Source organism: Porites lutea, chromosome 3, assembly GCF_958299795.1.
Source record: "Porites lutea chromosome 3, jaPorLute2.1, whole genome shotgun sequence".
In the NCBI taxonomy this organism is placed as follows: Eukaryota; Metazoa; Cnidaria; class Anthozoa; order Scleractinia; family Poritidae; genus Porites; species Porites lutea.
The window spans coordinates 33,238,381-33,255,288 of record NC_133203.1 but is presented as its reverse complement, the minus strand read 5'-3'; the positions used below and the strand labels follow the sequence as shown (position 1 = coordinate 33,255,288).

General features: G+C 41.4%; 2 protein-coding genes across 3 annotated transcripts in view; both read left to right on the top strand.

Annotated features, from left to right (window-relative positions):
- LOC140930963 (uncharacterized) overlaps positions 1-10,454 on the top strand; it is a 29,578-nt gene extending 19,124 nt beyond the window's left edge. For both annotated transcript variants that reach the window (XM_073380712.1, XM_073380711.1), the window contains one exon: positions 4,378-10,454. In XM_073380712.1, the coding sequence (XP_073236813.1) occupies positions 4,449-6,107 (1,659 nt within the window). In that variant the 5' untranslated portion in view covers positions 4,378-4,448 and the 3' untranslated portion in view covers positions 6,108-10,454. The remainder of the gene's footprint in view (positions 1-4,377) is intronic.
- LOC140930961 (uncharacterized) overlaps positions 1-16,908 on the top strand; it is a 99,170-nt gene that overhangs the window by 32,900 nt on the left and 49,362 nt on the right. The gene's annotated exons all lie outside the window — the stretch shown is intronic.

The window sequence follows — 16,908 nt, the reverse complement described above, 5'->3', positions numbered from 1 at the left end:
TCACGAGGTTTTCACGTGCGATTCTACTCAGTGAAAAAGTCTTTAACTCCGATAACTTATTTCTTCATGTTTTAAAGGCTATTGCTTCTTAAAAGACGAAAGCCTTTTTTAAGGCATTGGTTACAAAACGAAACAGGTCTTCATACGTCCAAGTTACTATTTATCATTGTGAAAAGCCAATCTGCATGAGATGTACAGTCACACAGCTGGCACGTGAAAGTGTTGGACTTTGCCCCCTTTCGTGGTTCGTACGTGAGGGAATTCGAGTTATTACACAGTAAACTAGTAAACAGAATTATAAAAATAACTCTTGCACACAATTTGCACGTGAAGATGTTGGTCTTTGGCCCTTTTACAATTCGTGCGTAAAAAAAAAAAGGCAAATTGTTTACTACAAAATTTTCTCAAGCGATTTTAAGAAATCACCTCGGCTTCATTACAACATCTGCAATTAAATTGTGTTTCATGCAACGTCAAGGTTGATAGCCTAACATTTATTAACTTCCAAGAAAATTATCAAACTGCCGAAATATATTTGTACTTGTATCATGTTACTCCACTCAATACAACAGTACCTAATTATTGTGTCAACTAGCTTCTTCCAATTTTATTCCCTAACGCTACTGTTTCTACTTAAGTTACGCATCTTTACTAAATAAAATACGTTTCAGAAACTATAATACTTAGTATGCAGGAAGGATGTATCATGTTGTTCACTTATTATTCTTTTTTGTTTTGTTTTGCCAGAACGAAAAAGGTCTGTTGAACTTTGTAAGCGAGAGAATAATATTTTTAAAGCTTGTTTACAGGATTAACAATACTCGGTACAGCTTTCACAAAAATAAGCTGCCTTTTTAAACTTCTAAAACCACATTTTATAGGGCGCATACTTTCGAATTAAAGTCTATATCTAAATATCAATTATTGCTTTATTGGAAGAGCTTTAAAAATATATGATCTTTTATACTCTACCCAGTTGTAGCAGGTGAAACAGAACTCATACTGACGTCTGTTGTACCGATAGCCGAATTAGGTCAGAAATGCCTTGAAGCAGCATCCATACTAAAATATGAACCCTTAAACAGCTGCATCACTGTACACAGCGTTTGAATCATGAAGATATTTAATGTAATTCTTCCAAACACCTGTAGCCGTAATAAAAGACGAAAAATTGTGAAGAATCAAGATGGCGCTCTCAAAGTGCCCTTGTTCGACCTTTACCAATGCCATGTTTAAATAGATGCCAAGATCTCATTGGTTCCTAAGCATCAACTCATAGTACCTTCAACCTTATTGGCTCTTGCAACAAACATCCCAACATACAAAGATACAAAGCCACAAAGAAAACATAGGCACGTTAAACGTGCATGAGCTATTTTGAATGCTTCAGTGTAACTTTAATGCTTCAGTGTAACCTTACCAAGAGTGATGAATCTACCTTTTTCCTCCTAAATGTAGACTGGGTTTTTGTGCGAAATTGGGTATTGCCGTATATAAATGAAAACGCAAAACGCTCACATGCGTCGATCCTCATGCTATGTATTCACTTTCCCCTGCCTTTCCCTGTTACATTTGGTGCAAGTTAAACAGATTATTAAAGTAAAATAAATATCTACTCACCAAACGTTGATTAGAAGGAAAACTCTAAGGTTTCCTCGGAGTTTCTTAAGCCAAAATGTGACTCATCGAATTCGAGCAGTTAGGAAATACCAGGATTCTTATCATTGTGGTAGATGGTTGCATCATCACAATTCACGAGGTTTTCACGTGCGATTCTACTCAGTGAAACAGTCCTTAACGCCAACAACTTATTTCTTCATGTTTTAAAAGCTATTGCTTCTTAAAAGACAAGAGCCTTTTTTAAGGCATTGGTTACAAAACGAAACAGGTCTTCATATGTTCAAGTTACTATGATTATTGTGAAAAGCCAATCTGCATGAGATGTACAGTCACACATCTGGCACGTGAAAGTGTTGGACTTTACCCCCTTTCGTTGTTCGTACGTGAGGGAATTCGAGTTATCACACGGTAATCTAGTAAACAGAATTATAAAAATAACTCATGCACACAATTTGCACGTGAAGATGTTGGTCTTTGGCCCTTTTACAAAACGCAAATTGTTTACTACAAAATTTTCTCAACGATTTTAAGAAATCACCTCGGCTTCATTACAACATCTGCAATTAAATTATGTTTCATGCCATGTCAAGGTTGATAGCCTAAAATTTATTAACGTCCAAGAAAATTATCAAACTGCCGAAATATATTTCTGCTCATATCATGTTACTCCACTCAATAAAATAGTATCTAATTATTGTGTCAACTAGCTTCTTCCAATTGTATTCCCTAACGCTATTGCTTCTACTTAAGTTACTCATCTTTACTAAAAAAAATACGTTTCAATAACTATAATGCTTAGTATGCAGGACGGATGTATCATGTTGTTCACTTATTATTATTTTTTTGTTTTGCCGGAACGAAAAAAAAAGGTCTGTTGAACTTTGTAAGCGAGAGCATAATATTTTTAAAGCTTGTTTACAGAATTAACAATACTCGGTACAGCTTAAAAAAAAAATAAGCTGCCTTTCAAACTTGTAAAACCACATTTTATAGGCAGCATGCTTTCAAATTAAAGTTCATATCTAAATATCAATTATTGCTTCACTGGAAGAGCTTTGAAAATATATGATCTTTTATGCTCTACCTTGAAGCGGGTGAAACACAACTCATAAATACGTGCGTTGTACCGTTCGCGATAGCCGAATCGGTCACAAATGTCTTGAAGCAGCATCCACACTAGAATATAAACCCTTAAACAGCTGCATCACTATTCACAGCGTTTGAATCATGAAGATATTTTATGTAATGCTTCCAAACACCTGTACCCGTAATAAAAGACGAAAAAATTGTGAAGGATCAAGATGGCGGTCTCAAAGTGCCCTTGTTCGACCTTTACCAATGCCATGTTTAAATAGATGCCAAGATCTCATTGGTTCCTAAGCATCAACTCATAGTACCTTCATCCTTATTGGCTCTTGCAACAAACATCCCAACATACAAAGCCACAAAGATACAAAGCCACAATGATATATACGCTCACACCACTGACATATGAGCTATTTTTTCAAAATAGCTCAAAAAGCCAATCTGCATGTGATGTACAGTCACACAGCTGGCACGTGAAAGTGTCGGACTTTGCCCCCTTTCGTCGTTCGTACGTGAGGGAATTCGAGTTATCACACAGTAATCTAGTAAACAGAATTGTAAAAATAACTCATGCACACAATTTGCATGTGAAGATGTTACAAAATTTTCTTAAACGATTTTAAGAAATCACCTCGGCTTTACTACAACATCTGCAATTAAATTATGTTTCATGCAAGTTCAAGGTTGATAGCCTAACATTTATTAACTTCCAAGAAAATTATCAAACTGCCGAAATATATTTCTACTTATATCATGATTATTGTGTCAACTAGCTTCCTCCAATTTTATTCCCTAACGCCACTGTTTCTACTTAAGTTACGCATCTTTACTAAATAGAACGAAAAAGGTCGGTTGAACTTTGTAAGCGAGAGAATAATATTTTTAAAGCTTGTTTACAGGATTAACAATACTCGATACAGCTTTCAAAAAAATAAGCTGCCTTTTAAACTTCTAAAACCACATTTTATAGGGCGCATACTTTCGAATAAAAGTCTATATCTAAATATCAATTATTGCTTCACTGGAAGAGCTTTGAAAATATAAGATCTTTTATACTCTACCTTGAAGCACGTGAAACACAACTCATAAATACGTGCGTTAATACCGTTAACGGTAGCCGAATTCGGTCAGAAATGTCTTGAAGTAGCTTCAACACTAAAATATGAACCCTTAAACAGCTGCATCACTGTACACAGCGTTTGAATAATGAAGATATTTAATATAAAGTTTCCAAACACCTGTAGCCGTAATAAAAGACGAAAAAATTGTGAAGAATAAAGATGGCGGTCTCAAAGTGCCCTTGTTCGACCTTTACCAATGTCATGTTTAAGTAGATGCTAAGATCTCATTGGTTCCTAAGCATCAACTAATAGTACCTTCAACCTTATTGGCTCTTGCAACAAACATCCGAACATACAAAGTTACAAAGCCACAAAGATACATACGCTCACACCACTGACATATGAGCTATTTTTTCAAAATAGCTCAATAAATACGGCATCTTGATTTAGAGAACAGTTCATCAACAACCTGCCGTGCGTGAAGTTTCTTCACTAAAGCATTAGACAATCATTTTCTGCCCTTTTTTACTAATTAGTTCTTAGAATTTTTCTTGGATTTAATTTATTACTGACAACTTAACATCTCATGAATTTCTTTATCTACACTTAGCGGTTGAAGTGAACGGTGAAGAAGATACCAGTCCCGCCAGACTAACATCTTCATCAATAGGAGTATTCAACATGTCTTCACTAATAACAGCTGTCTTTAAAGCCACTATCGGCCTACTGGTGAATAAGGGAAGAGATAAACTGGCGGAAAAGTTAAATAAAGGTGATGTTACAGATCAGAAATTCCGTGGCCTGATCGTCCGCGAAATCGATGAAATAAAATCGAAGTTGGATGGTTTAGCAAGGAAGGATTTGAAGACAAGTATCAGCCATTTTAAAGAAGGAATCGAGTTGTTATATGAAGTGTTTGAAAGTGCCAGACCCAGTAGTGAGCATAAAATTATAACAGAACAAGCCGCTAGTGTTGAAGCATTTCCTCTCACTAGAAAAATGAGAAAATTGGAGCCCACTTCCATGGATGAATCGGCTACAAGGTTGCTTAGCGCAGCAAAAGAGAGATTTAAGGACGCTCGTCGAGAAGCAACAAAAGCTTTTAATAATGAAGCTTTGGAGTTGCCTGATCGCCTGTTAGCTATGCAATATCGAGTGATGGCAACAATACTGGAGACAATTGACAATCCTGAGGACTGTTTACCGGCTTGTAAAGTTTGTATTGAAGACATACACGATGTGTCGGGTGTTAAAGAATGCTTCAAAGTAGAGCTTAAGAAAGGTTTTTGGGCTCGGTTGGGTAAAGAAGAACGCAGAAAAATAATATCCACGGTATGTTTCTTTAATCGTGTTGTCTACGATGTTACGCTGATGGTCCGGTTTGGCAACAAGGGTCAGCTTTCGGTAAACTGGCCTTGTGTTAATACTGGAGAAGAACGGGTCAATCCACTCCGAAATCAAAAAGTTGATGAAGTATTAAAGAAACAAGGCATGGAACACTGTTGTGTTACACCATGGTTATTGGGTGAGGAGGGTGAAGAGGAGCACAAGCTGAAGGATCCGTGTGGTATCGCTACAAACACCAAAGGACAACTCCTGATAGCAGACAATGGGGATACAACCGTGAAGGTGTTCAATAGCAACGGAATGCTTGATTTTAGGTTTAATCCTCAAACTGATGACACCGATACAAAGTTAAAGATTAGGAATGTGGCCACTGCAGGCGAGGACGACAACATTTATCTACTGGTCGAACTGAAGAAGCCTGGGGCTGAGAAATGGGAGAGTGAAGTGCAGGTTTTTAACAAGACCGCTGACCTACAGCACAAGTTTCCTGTGAGGAGCTGGTACTGGGGCAGACTAACAGTGAGCAGCAGCAAACAAGGCGGCAAAATTCTGCTGTTGACAGATGATGTTGTTTATGTTCACGAGCCGAGTGGCGAGTTTGTTAGCAGTTTTGGCAGAGGAGTGTTCAAGAATGCAACTGATATCACTGCTACTTGTGATGGTCGCGTCATGATACTGGACTCAAGAGATGACAGTTTTTACTTATTTGATGTGGAGGGACACCAGCTTGGCAAATTTAATATCAAATATGAGAGAGATGTCTATTATCGCATTGAATGTCACCCGGCAAGTGACTATGTTGTCCTTGCTGGTCGGGAACAAGAGACAGACCGCCTGACGCTGGCTATATACTCTGTTAATGGCGAATTTATTCGCAGAATTCAGGTGGATGAAGAAGCAGACTTTGTAGATGGAATAACAGTGACCGTGGAGGGTCACATTGCTGTGGCTTTTAGAGGGAGTATTGACAAAGAAAAGGTAATTGTTGTTTAAAACTAAAAAATTCGAAGACACAAGTCAACAGTTCTTATTTTACTTTCATGAATAAATGACAGCAACGCAGATGTTTGAACTTAATGCTGCAGTTGGTTGGCATCACTGGACATAACTGGATTAAGCCACATACACTGTAAACAACTTCATCCCCGTTTACTGATGTTTAAAATTATAAGTCTTGTGTTATAGCTCTAACCTTAAAAAAGAAACCAAAACAGATAAAATGAATGAGATACATGTACAGTAAGCACCCGCTAATAAGAACCTACATTTTTTGAGGTCTGGCAAAAAGTTTCATTTATTTTAGGGTAGTTATTAGCAATTAGGCTATGTACAATTGTAGGTTCTTAATTAGGTTTTTATAGGGTGTCCCAAGATTTCGTTCCTCTAATTTCAAGCGCAATAACGTTTGATCAAAACTATAATTTTACGTGAAATAAATCTAAAAGTTGTTTATTGCTCTATCGAGTACATGATTGTATTCAGAAGTTCAGTAAACTGCATGTCCCCTTTTTTCCTTATCACATTCTGTACTAGCCATTGCAGCATAGAGTTGGATAACTCATCGTAGCGTCTAAAGCCCCAGATGAACTGTTTTAACTGTTTTAAAATGAAGTTTGGCATTGAAATCACAGGCAAAAAACATACTGTTGGCCTTAATTAAAATTAACTTTGGCTCATGAAAACTGTGACTGCTTTGCAGAGCCTATAGCCTGCTATATTAATAAGGAATGCATGATTAAATATTTTTGTAAGTTTATATTTGGTAACTTAACAATTTCTCTTTAAACCGTTTTAGGTTTGGCTAATAATTTTCTGTAGGCTAAATCAGTCGAGTTATAAACACATCTTTTAATTTGGTTGACCTGAATTAAAATATTAAGGTTGACTTCTGCTTTTGATGTTAGTATACAGCTGTAGATGAAACTCTGCAGCAATCACCTTAAAGATGGAGATCTCTAAGTGTTTATTATTGGGAGGTAGGTATATAAAGCCTGGTTTCCATATGATCGTCCTGATCGCCCCAGTTGTTTCAAAAAATTTCAAAATGATCCAGACAACTGGGACGATTGGTGGTTTCCTTGTGATTGCCCAGGTGATTGCCTCAACGGCAAGAGACACGGGGTCATCAGCAATGTCTCTGGGTCAGACAAAAGAATTTTTGCATGGGTTTTGCAAACAAGCCAAACATACCGGTACATGTAATGATGGATTTTAAATGGAGAGCAAACCCTAAGCCTTGCTAACTGCTTTTTCTCTCTATTTTGTGGCGTCAACACCCATCGTTGCCTATAACTTGATGAAACAGACTTACTCTTTGGTTTCAAATAGTGCCCACAGGCAATGCGAACATTTTTGAATCATTTTCAACTTCACTAGCATCCAGGTCGAATGATAGTGATGATTTCTGGGATAGCCTTCGATTGTCCTGATAGTCTCAGTCGTCTGACAGCATTTCCAGATCACTTCAAAATTTATACGATCCTCCCAATCGTCCGGATAGAACTCAACTCTATTCAAGCGATCGATAGAGGTCGTCTCAGTCATCCGGGTCATTTGTGATGGTCTGGGTAGCGTTTTCATATGATTATCCCGATCGTCTGAACATTATTTGAGGCATCTGGGACAATCACAGCACAGCCAAAATGTGTCAATGACAGTGTTATCATGGACAGACATAATCAGGGAAAATCTATAATATAAATAGTTATATTTATGATTATAAAAGAAATGTGATTTTTCTTGACCAGAGGAAAATCAGGAAAAGTTTGCAAGTGGTCAGGAAAAGGCAGTTAATGTGAAGGTCTGTGAAAAGTCAGCCGCAAGTTTATTTTCTGGTAAAAAGTTTTCAGAAAATGGAGTGAAAATCATTTTAAAAAAGTCAAAAACGAAGAGTAGAGTAATATTGATTTTTTGGGGGCGGAAATTTTTTTAGAAGTTTCTGCTGCTGAATTAATAAACTCTATTGAACATAATTATGAACAACAAGCAAACAAAACCTCAGGAAAAAAAGTTGTTTGCTAGGGAGCAAAACGAAGCAGATAAGGTGTAGACTGAGAGTTTATACTTCAAGTTGTTTTTTGCATATTAACTTGGAAAGAAGCTATGACATCATTGCCTATAACAAAATGCTGTAAAATTAATATTATGGCCTCGTGCCCAAATCTTAACCAGCTAACAAGGTCATTATTTATTCACTGCTAGGATTTTGTCGTATGATAAACATGTGGAAAAAATGAAAAATATTAATGTAAACATGCCTATTAGTCTGTTATTCAATAAAGTTATAAGCAATGGATGTTTATTATTAATTGGCTAAACCTAGCTAGCCTGGTCATGTCCAGTGAAGCCAACCAACTGTATACATGTAGCAAAATGCAAAACTTTGCCTTTGATGACATTCCTCACGAAAAAATCTGCGCTGTTCACTTACTGTTGTGTCTTCGAGTTTATTAGTTTTAATCAACAATTTATAACAGATGCATATAACCCCTTCGGGGTTAATTATATTCTTCTGTTTATAATGAAAGGGTGTGTGGAAAAAAAACTGGTAACTTTTTGTAGATTTTTAGGTATTTTCAGGTTTTCATGCCTGTGATTTAACAGAGTGCAATTTTTAGTAACATATATATAACACTAAATAATCTATGCATTTGTTTTGGGACACGAGTTTTCAATATCGAGATTAACATAATCAAGAAGCTGAATAAGAAGGTCTATTTCCTTGTTGAGCAAGACAACAATAAAATGGCAGGGGGATTTTATTGAAAAGCTGATCTTAGTTTATACAAGTGCCAAACTTTCCAATTACTTTTTAGGGGCAGTGTCATCAAGGTTTTGTGCTACTTCAAAATCCAACAAATGCATAATTATATCGTTATGGAAATCCACTGATTCTCTATTTTCACATAGACCATAATGCACCTTGATTGCCCCCAAAATTTTGCATCAACATTCTTTTCGATATTTCTCTTGGGATGACTGTAATATCCAGGAGAAACTGAAAACAAAATGCAAAATTTTCGGGGTAAACAAGATGCATAAATTATGGTCTATATGAAAATGGTGAATATAGTAACCTTAATGGCCTCTCTAGGCGTCATTAAAAAGAGAGTTTACGCCATAAGAAAACTTAAGTGGACAAATCCTTAAAAAAGTTGGGCCAGTCTGTTTTTAATTCTGCCGGAGTTACATATCAATTGGAAAATCTTTTCAAAACCATTAAAAATACATTGTTATTATTATAGTTCACTTGCACTGTTCAGAACGATTGATGTCTTTCTCGTCATTCAAATGTCATTTGTGCAACTCTGAGTCCTAAACGGGCCTTAATGGCAAAGTATGTGATTTCTCTGCCGGAGTATATAAGTCATGTATTTTGCACCAAACACTCAGGGTTGGTTATTAAAACAGAACCTTACTAATAGAATGACATTTTAAAAGATGTCTGGGTCTGCAGATCAAGAGATATTAAATGATTTTTTAGCCTAGCCTGGAAGCCTTTTTGATGCTCTTAACAACAAACAATTCTTTTTAGACATGAGCGGTTAAAGGATGGTAAAATAATTGAAAAATGACTTAGAGTGCGAAAGTTCTGTTAAACACCACCTAAACTTTGTATTAACAACCAGACTTTAGCTTCAATCTCTAGATTCACAATTACCAAGAGCCATAATAGGACAGAGAGGGACACTCCCAGTCACGCCTTTGGGATATCTTAATTCCAAAAAAGTTATTTTTAGAACTACTATGGCTCTTGCAATTACCTAAAAATTTTAGAGGCTAGTGCATGTGCCCAAAGCAAAGTGGCCTTAAAGGGAACAGGTCGTAAGTTGGTTTTTGTGTCCAGATTATGCAAACTTTTGTACCACAAATTAATATGAGTTAAAGTTAATTTGTACTTAGCCTTTGTGTGTTTAACAGAAAGCTACATGCATGTAAATGGAGTTAATATTTCTTATCTCTTAATTAGTGTTAGCCCTTTGTGGGGTTTCAATGTTTTAATGAAACAATACAAAGGTTGTGATCAACAAGTTCCTTAACCTACGTAGACTAGTTGGCGGTTTCATTTGGTGTGTTTGTGAAACATCTCTCACTTTACAAACTACAAACAAAAACAACACCCTGCACACAGCAAACAAAACGCCAGCTGCAGTGCGGGCTACAAGTTCTTGGAAACTCAGTGTTTTGTTGCATGTTTTCCTTGGTTTTAATATGAAAGTTTTTTCTTTCTTAAATAAAATGAACCAAGGATGAAAATGAATTTCTACATAGGCATACTGATAATTTATGATGGAATCCACCAGGAAATTGAGTAATTTTAATTTTCAGTGGACAAAACCACTGTACCAGAATAATTTAAAGAATATTGCATTCTTTTTTAAATTTTTCAAGGGCTTAAGATATAATTAATCATCTGTAGTAACACCAAAGAAAATTTCTCCTGGAAGTCCGAGAAAATGAATGTCAAATTTCACAAGAATTGTGATTACAGAGTTAAAATTCTGAAAATTTCATGTGTAAGGTGTAATTCTGTGAAATTTGGCATTCATTTTCTCGGGCTCCCATGAGAAATTTTTTTTGGTGTCACTATAGATGATTTATTACATCTTTAGCCCTTGAAAAATGTAAGAAAGAATGCAATATGCTTTAAGTTATTGTGGTACAAGATTTTTGTCCTCTGAAAATCAAAATTACCCAATGTTCTGGTGGATTCCGTCTTATTTTTTTTTTCAACATTTACATTATATCTTTATCATGACTGAACTGTAGCATTGTAATAGCATTGCGCCACTACGTTGTTATTGCGTTACTTTCAGCGGTATCTAGCGCGCGCATGCGCCCGTTGATCATCTTTGTAATTCCATGCGGCTCTCGTTCGGTCTTCAGTAAACCCTCGTTAAGACACAGTTTGTTCCTTATTGGCGTGGTGGCAGCGGTGGGATACCCACGTACGGTGGACCCTAACACAAGTGTGGTCGTCTGGAACCTGTGACCCTTATTTTCACGAAGTGCGAAGATCAACAAATCAACGTGAATTCGCCGTAACCGCTCGCGTAGGAAAACCAACATGGCCGCCGCTCCCAGGGCGCCTAAACAATGGCAGCTTACGAAAAACGAGACCATCACCTCGTACGAAAGTTGGAGGCAAAACTTAGTCTACATCTTATCCCTAGACAAGAACTTTGTCCCATTTTTAGAGGCCACATGGCAAAAACAAACCGCCGCCAACCCTCGAAGAGGCCTTACGAATGATGGCACGTCTATACCTGAGGCACAACGACTTACTGCCGCTCAGAAAAATGCCCACCTGGATCTTCTGCTCGGACAGATTGCCAATTTTTGCCCCGTGATCTCCAGGAACTCCATAGTAAAGCACTCTACCTCTCTGAATGACATTTGGCAGAAAATTCGCCAGCATTTTGGGTTCCAGTCCTCCGGAGCCCATTTCCTCGACCTTGCAAGCATCAGCCTTCAAACTGCTGAGCGACCAGTGGACTTATTCCAATGCCTCATGGCCTTCTTCGAAGACAACCTCCTTGCAGTTAATGGTGGCTTAACCCACCACGGTGAGCAGGTGACCGCAGATGAAGATCTTTCCCCATCGCTCGAGAACACTATAGTAGTTCTGTGGCTGCAGCTGATCCACCCTGGCCTACCATTACTGGTAAAGCAGAAGTATGGTTCTGAGTTGCGTAACAAGACCCTTGCCTCACTCAAGCCAGAGATCTCACAAGCACTTAATTCCCTCCTTGATGAACTACGCTCCATAGAGGACACCAAAGCCATGCGTATTAGCAATGTCAACCCCAGACGCACCTCTAATGGCGGACAGGGCCAACCACGCCGCCGTCCATTTGTATCTTGTATTCTCTGCAAAACCGCTGGACGCCCTCACAACACCCACGATCTAATGGAGTGCCGTTACCTGCCTGATCGTGACAGGAGACCATTGGCCCGCTCACGTCTTATAAACGACGATCCTGATGAGTTTGCGACCGGCGACTGTGGCCCTTATGATGAGTGTTGCGGTCATGCCCTCCCGCCTGAGCACAGTGATGTACCTACTGCACCTACTGCACTCCGTGTCAGCATCATTCAATCACCTGTTCTCAACACCTTTTACCACGAGCACCCCGTGCAGCTCACCCTTGATACTGGCGCCACGTCTAACATGGTTCGTGCCTCGGCCGCTAAGTTATATGGCCTACCTGTTACCCCAGCTTCTCAGATGGCCCGCCAAGCCGATGGAGTTACCCCTATGGATGTGGTGGGTGAAGTGCATTGCACTCTCACTCGTGGACAGCAAGCATTTGAACTAGACGCCCTAGTTGTTCGCCAACTCGATGTTGACATTTTAGCGGGAAACCCCTTCCTGGCCCGAAACGACATCGGCATCCGTCCTGCCAGGCGCCAAATTGTAATCGGCGGGTCTGACGTAATCCACTATGGTACTGCTTCCAAACACACTACTCAACCAGCTGTGCGACGCACCCAGTCCTTTCTCCTACGCAACCCGCAACGCACAGTTATACTGCCAGGAGAATACGTTCAGCTTGACACCCCTTGTGATTCTGACCCAGATACGTTATGGGCCCTTGAACTCCGACTAGACTGTCCATCCAACACCCCCCTCAAGGCAGAAGGAGCATGGCCCCCACCTCAACAAGTCCTCTCTGTGGACCACGCTGTACGCATAACCAATACGACTGACTCTCCTATACTTCTTCGGACCGGCGAGCAGCTGTGTCATGTAAGGCATGTTATACCTGTTGACAGCATAGACATCACATCTGCCCCTACCCCTACAGCCACTACTGCCCCTACCTGCTGCCAGCCCTTCTCCACTAATGTGATCCTTGACCCCGATGGCTGCTTAGACGAGGACATTCGCGACAAGTTCAGAGCACTGAATCTGGAGTTTGATGATGTTTTCAACCCCACTATCTCGAAATATAACGGCGCTAGCGGTACCATTGAAGCTGTTGTCAATATTGGTCCCACACTCCCCCCTCAGCGTAAAGGCAGACTCCCACAGTACAACAGAAGCACCCTTGAGGAATTGCAAGCCAAATTTGACGAGCTCGAAGTGGCTGGTGTGTTTGCCAGACCTGAACAGGTGAACGTACACGTTGAGTACTTGAATACCTCCTTCCTTGTTAAGAAACCCAATGGGGGTAGCAGACTTGTGACATCCTTCGGCGAAGTTGCCCAGTATAGCAAGCCCCAGCCTTCTCTAATGCCTAACGTCGATGGTGTACTGCGTGAAATTGGGAAGTGGGAGTATATAGTTATCTCGTACTTGTTAAAGTCGTTCTATCAAATTCCACTGGCTCACTCTTCCATGAAGTACTGTGGGGTAGCCACACCCTTTAAAGGCATCCGTGTGTATACCCGCTCTGCTATGGGCATGCCTGGGTCGGAAACATGCCTCGAGGAGCTAATGTCTCGAGTTCTGGGTGACCTAATTCAAGAGGGTTGTGTTGCCAAAATTGCTGATGACCTGTACGTTGGTGGGAGCAACCCTACAGATGTCCTTCATAATTGGCGGCGCGTTCTTTCCTTGCTTCAACGCAACAATCTTCGTCTCTCCGCGCCCAAAACACTCATCTGTCCCAGAAAGGCCACCGTGTTGGGTTGGGTATGGTCTAATGGCACCCTACAGGCTAGCCCCCACAAGTTAGCCGCATTATCCTCTGTTGACCCTCCTACTACTGTTCAAGGCCTACGATCTTTCGTTGGTGCATACAAGGTGCTCAGCCGAGTACTCCCTAAGTTCGCTGAATTGCTGGACCCCTTGGATCAGGCCACCGCTGGAAAGGAATCTCGAGAAAGACTAGTGTGGTCCGATGAGTTACTCCTGTCTTTCAAGTCCGCCCAACATGCCTTGGAAAACCACAAGACCATCACAATCCCCCAACCCCGCGACGCTTTGTGGATCGTGACAGACGGTTCTGTGAAGAATAGAGGCATCGCAGCCACACTCTACACCCACCGGAACGGTAAACTGCTGTTGGCTGGTTTTTTCAGCGCGAAACTGCGAAAGCATCAAGTGACCTGGCTACCGTGTGAGATCGAAGCTCTGGCCATAGCTTCCTCCATCAAGCACTTCGCCCCTTACATTATCCAGTCATCCCATACAACCGAAGTTCTGACGGACAGTAGGCCTTGTGTCCAAGCCTACGATAAGCTTAGGAGAGGAGAGTTCTCAGCCAGCTCCAGAGTTACCACCTTCCTGTCTACAGTCAGCCGCTATTCTGTCCATGTGCGCCACATTGCAGGTGTTGAAAACCTCCCCTCAGACTTCGCCAGCAGACACCCAAGAGAATGCTTGGACTCCAGCTGTCAGATTTGTCGCTTTATTACGGAGTTGGAAGATTCTGTTGTGCGCAGCATCTCCGTGAGCGAAGTCCTAGAGGGTTCTGTTCGAATGCCCTTCACCAGCCGCGCCGCATGGCAAGCTACCCAGCTGGAATGCCCTCACCTCCGGCGAACCCATTCTCACCTCAGTCAAGGTACCCGACCTTCAAAGAAGGCTACCAAAATAATTGATGTCAAACCCTATCTTCAGGACGTCGTCATCGCCACTGATGGTCTTCTCGTTGTCAAAGACCACCCGCCTTTCCAGCCCCCTCGCGATCGCATTGTTGTCCCTCGCACTGTTCTTGATGGACTCCTGACAGCCCTTCACATCCGTTTCAGTCATCCTTCCAAGTTCCAAACCAAGCGCCTTTTTAGCAGGTACTTCTTTGCTCTGGACCTTGACAAAGCAATTGAGACTGTCTCTTCCTGCTGTCACACCTGTCAATCTCTGAAGACTATCCCTAAACACCTGCACCCGCAGTCTTCTGCCGATGCTCCTCCTACCATTGGCGTATCATTTGCAGCTGATGTGGCTAAGCGTCATCGTCAACTGATCATGGTTCTAAGGGAAACAGTGTCTTCGTACACCGTGTCTTCCTTCATCGCGAGTGAAAAACTCGAAGACCTCCGCAATGCCATCATCATGCTCTGCTCCCAGCTCCGTTCCCTTCGCGACGGAGGGGTGATCGTCCGCGTTGATCCTGCCCCTGGCTTCTCCGCCCTTGCCAAAGACAGAGTACTCCTCTCTTATGGGATCACCCTGGAGGTTGGTAGGCCCAAAAATCCTAACAAGAATCCTGTGGCTGAGCGCGCAATCGAAGAGCTAGGCTTGGAGATCCTCAACTTGTCTCCTGAGGGAGGCCCCGTCTCTCAAACTACGCTGTCCTTAGCAACGGCCAATATGAACTCCCGCATCCGCCGTGATGGCCTCTCAGCTCTTGAGTTGTGGACGCAACGCGACCAGCTCACTGGTGCGCAGCTTCCAATTGTCGACCGCCAGATTATCCTCAGTCAAAACTTTTCCCGCCAGCAGAATCACATGCCGAGTGCTAAGTCCAAGGCCCATGGCTTTACCAAAGCCTCCATCCCCACTGTCCTTGTTGGTGACCTTGTTTTCATCAAAGGTGACAAAGACAAACTGAAAGCCCGCGACAAGTATCTTGTGATCGGCATCGATAAAGACCTTTTCTGTCAGCTCCGCAAGTTTACCAGTTCACAGTTCCGCAGTAAGGTCTACACCATTCCTATGTGTGACTGCTACCCTGTCACCCCAACTGTCCTAGCTCAGACTCCACAAGGACCCATCCGTGGCCAGACCGAATCCACTGCTTCTGACTCTGACGATGATCCTGTTCCCGTCGTCCCTTCACTAAGACCCCCTACAGTGCTTGCTTCTCCACCAGTGGATACCTATACTGTTCCGGTACACCACTCAGTGTCTCCAGCTCATTCTCAGCTACCCGCCCAGGAACACCCCCCAATTCCTGAAGTCATTATGCCTTCTCGGAGTCCTCCACAAGCTCCCCTGGACCCCTCTTTTACTGATGATGCACAGCCGACGCCTGCTGCTGTTATCCCCACTAGGAAATCTGACCGCTCGCGGAAAGCCCCATTTTGGCACAATAAGGACTGGGACTTTGACTAATAACTCTGCCGTGTACTCTCTAGCCGTAACTACGGTCTTTACCATGAACTGCGTATTTTATTAGCTCACTCGTACCTTATCATAAGGGGGAATACACTCCACCGTTACATTCAGTTTCATATTTATTCTAGCTCTTTCATTACTTTTAGCCGTTGTTATCCTATGCGGTTTTAGTCTAGTGCTCGTATCAGTTCAGCATATTGTTCATGTTTTATTTCTTAGTTAGGGTAGGAAAGAAGGAGGAGGCAATCACGCCACTACGTTGTTATTGCGTTACTTTCAGCGGTATCTAGCGCGCGCATGCGCCCGTTGATCATCTTTGTAATTCCATGCGGCTCTCGTTCGGTCTTCAGTAAACCCTCGTTAAGACACAGTTTGTTCCTTATTGGCGTTGGTATTTTGTTAATTTCTTTGTTTTATTTGCAATAAAATTAAATGTGTTACTGGTTTACTTTTTTGTAAAATACATACTTTGTTTTGAACTGAACACAGGGGGAAGGGGTGAGGCAGTGGTCAGAGCACTCGACTCCCATCAATTTGACCTGGGTTGAGGTCTTGCTATGTACGCCATACATGGGTTAGAGACTGGTCAATAATTATTGCCTGCAGGGCGGGGGCGGAGGATTTTGCGGGGGAACACTTGATTTTTGGGAGAACAAAAGGGGGGATCAGTTGTAACTGAGAACCCAAAAGGGGGGATCACTGAAAACTTCGGAAGGATTCAGAGGGGGATCACTCAAATTTGCTTGGAAGATGAAGACGGGGGGGATCGCAAAAGTTATTGGGGGG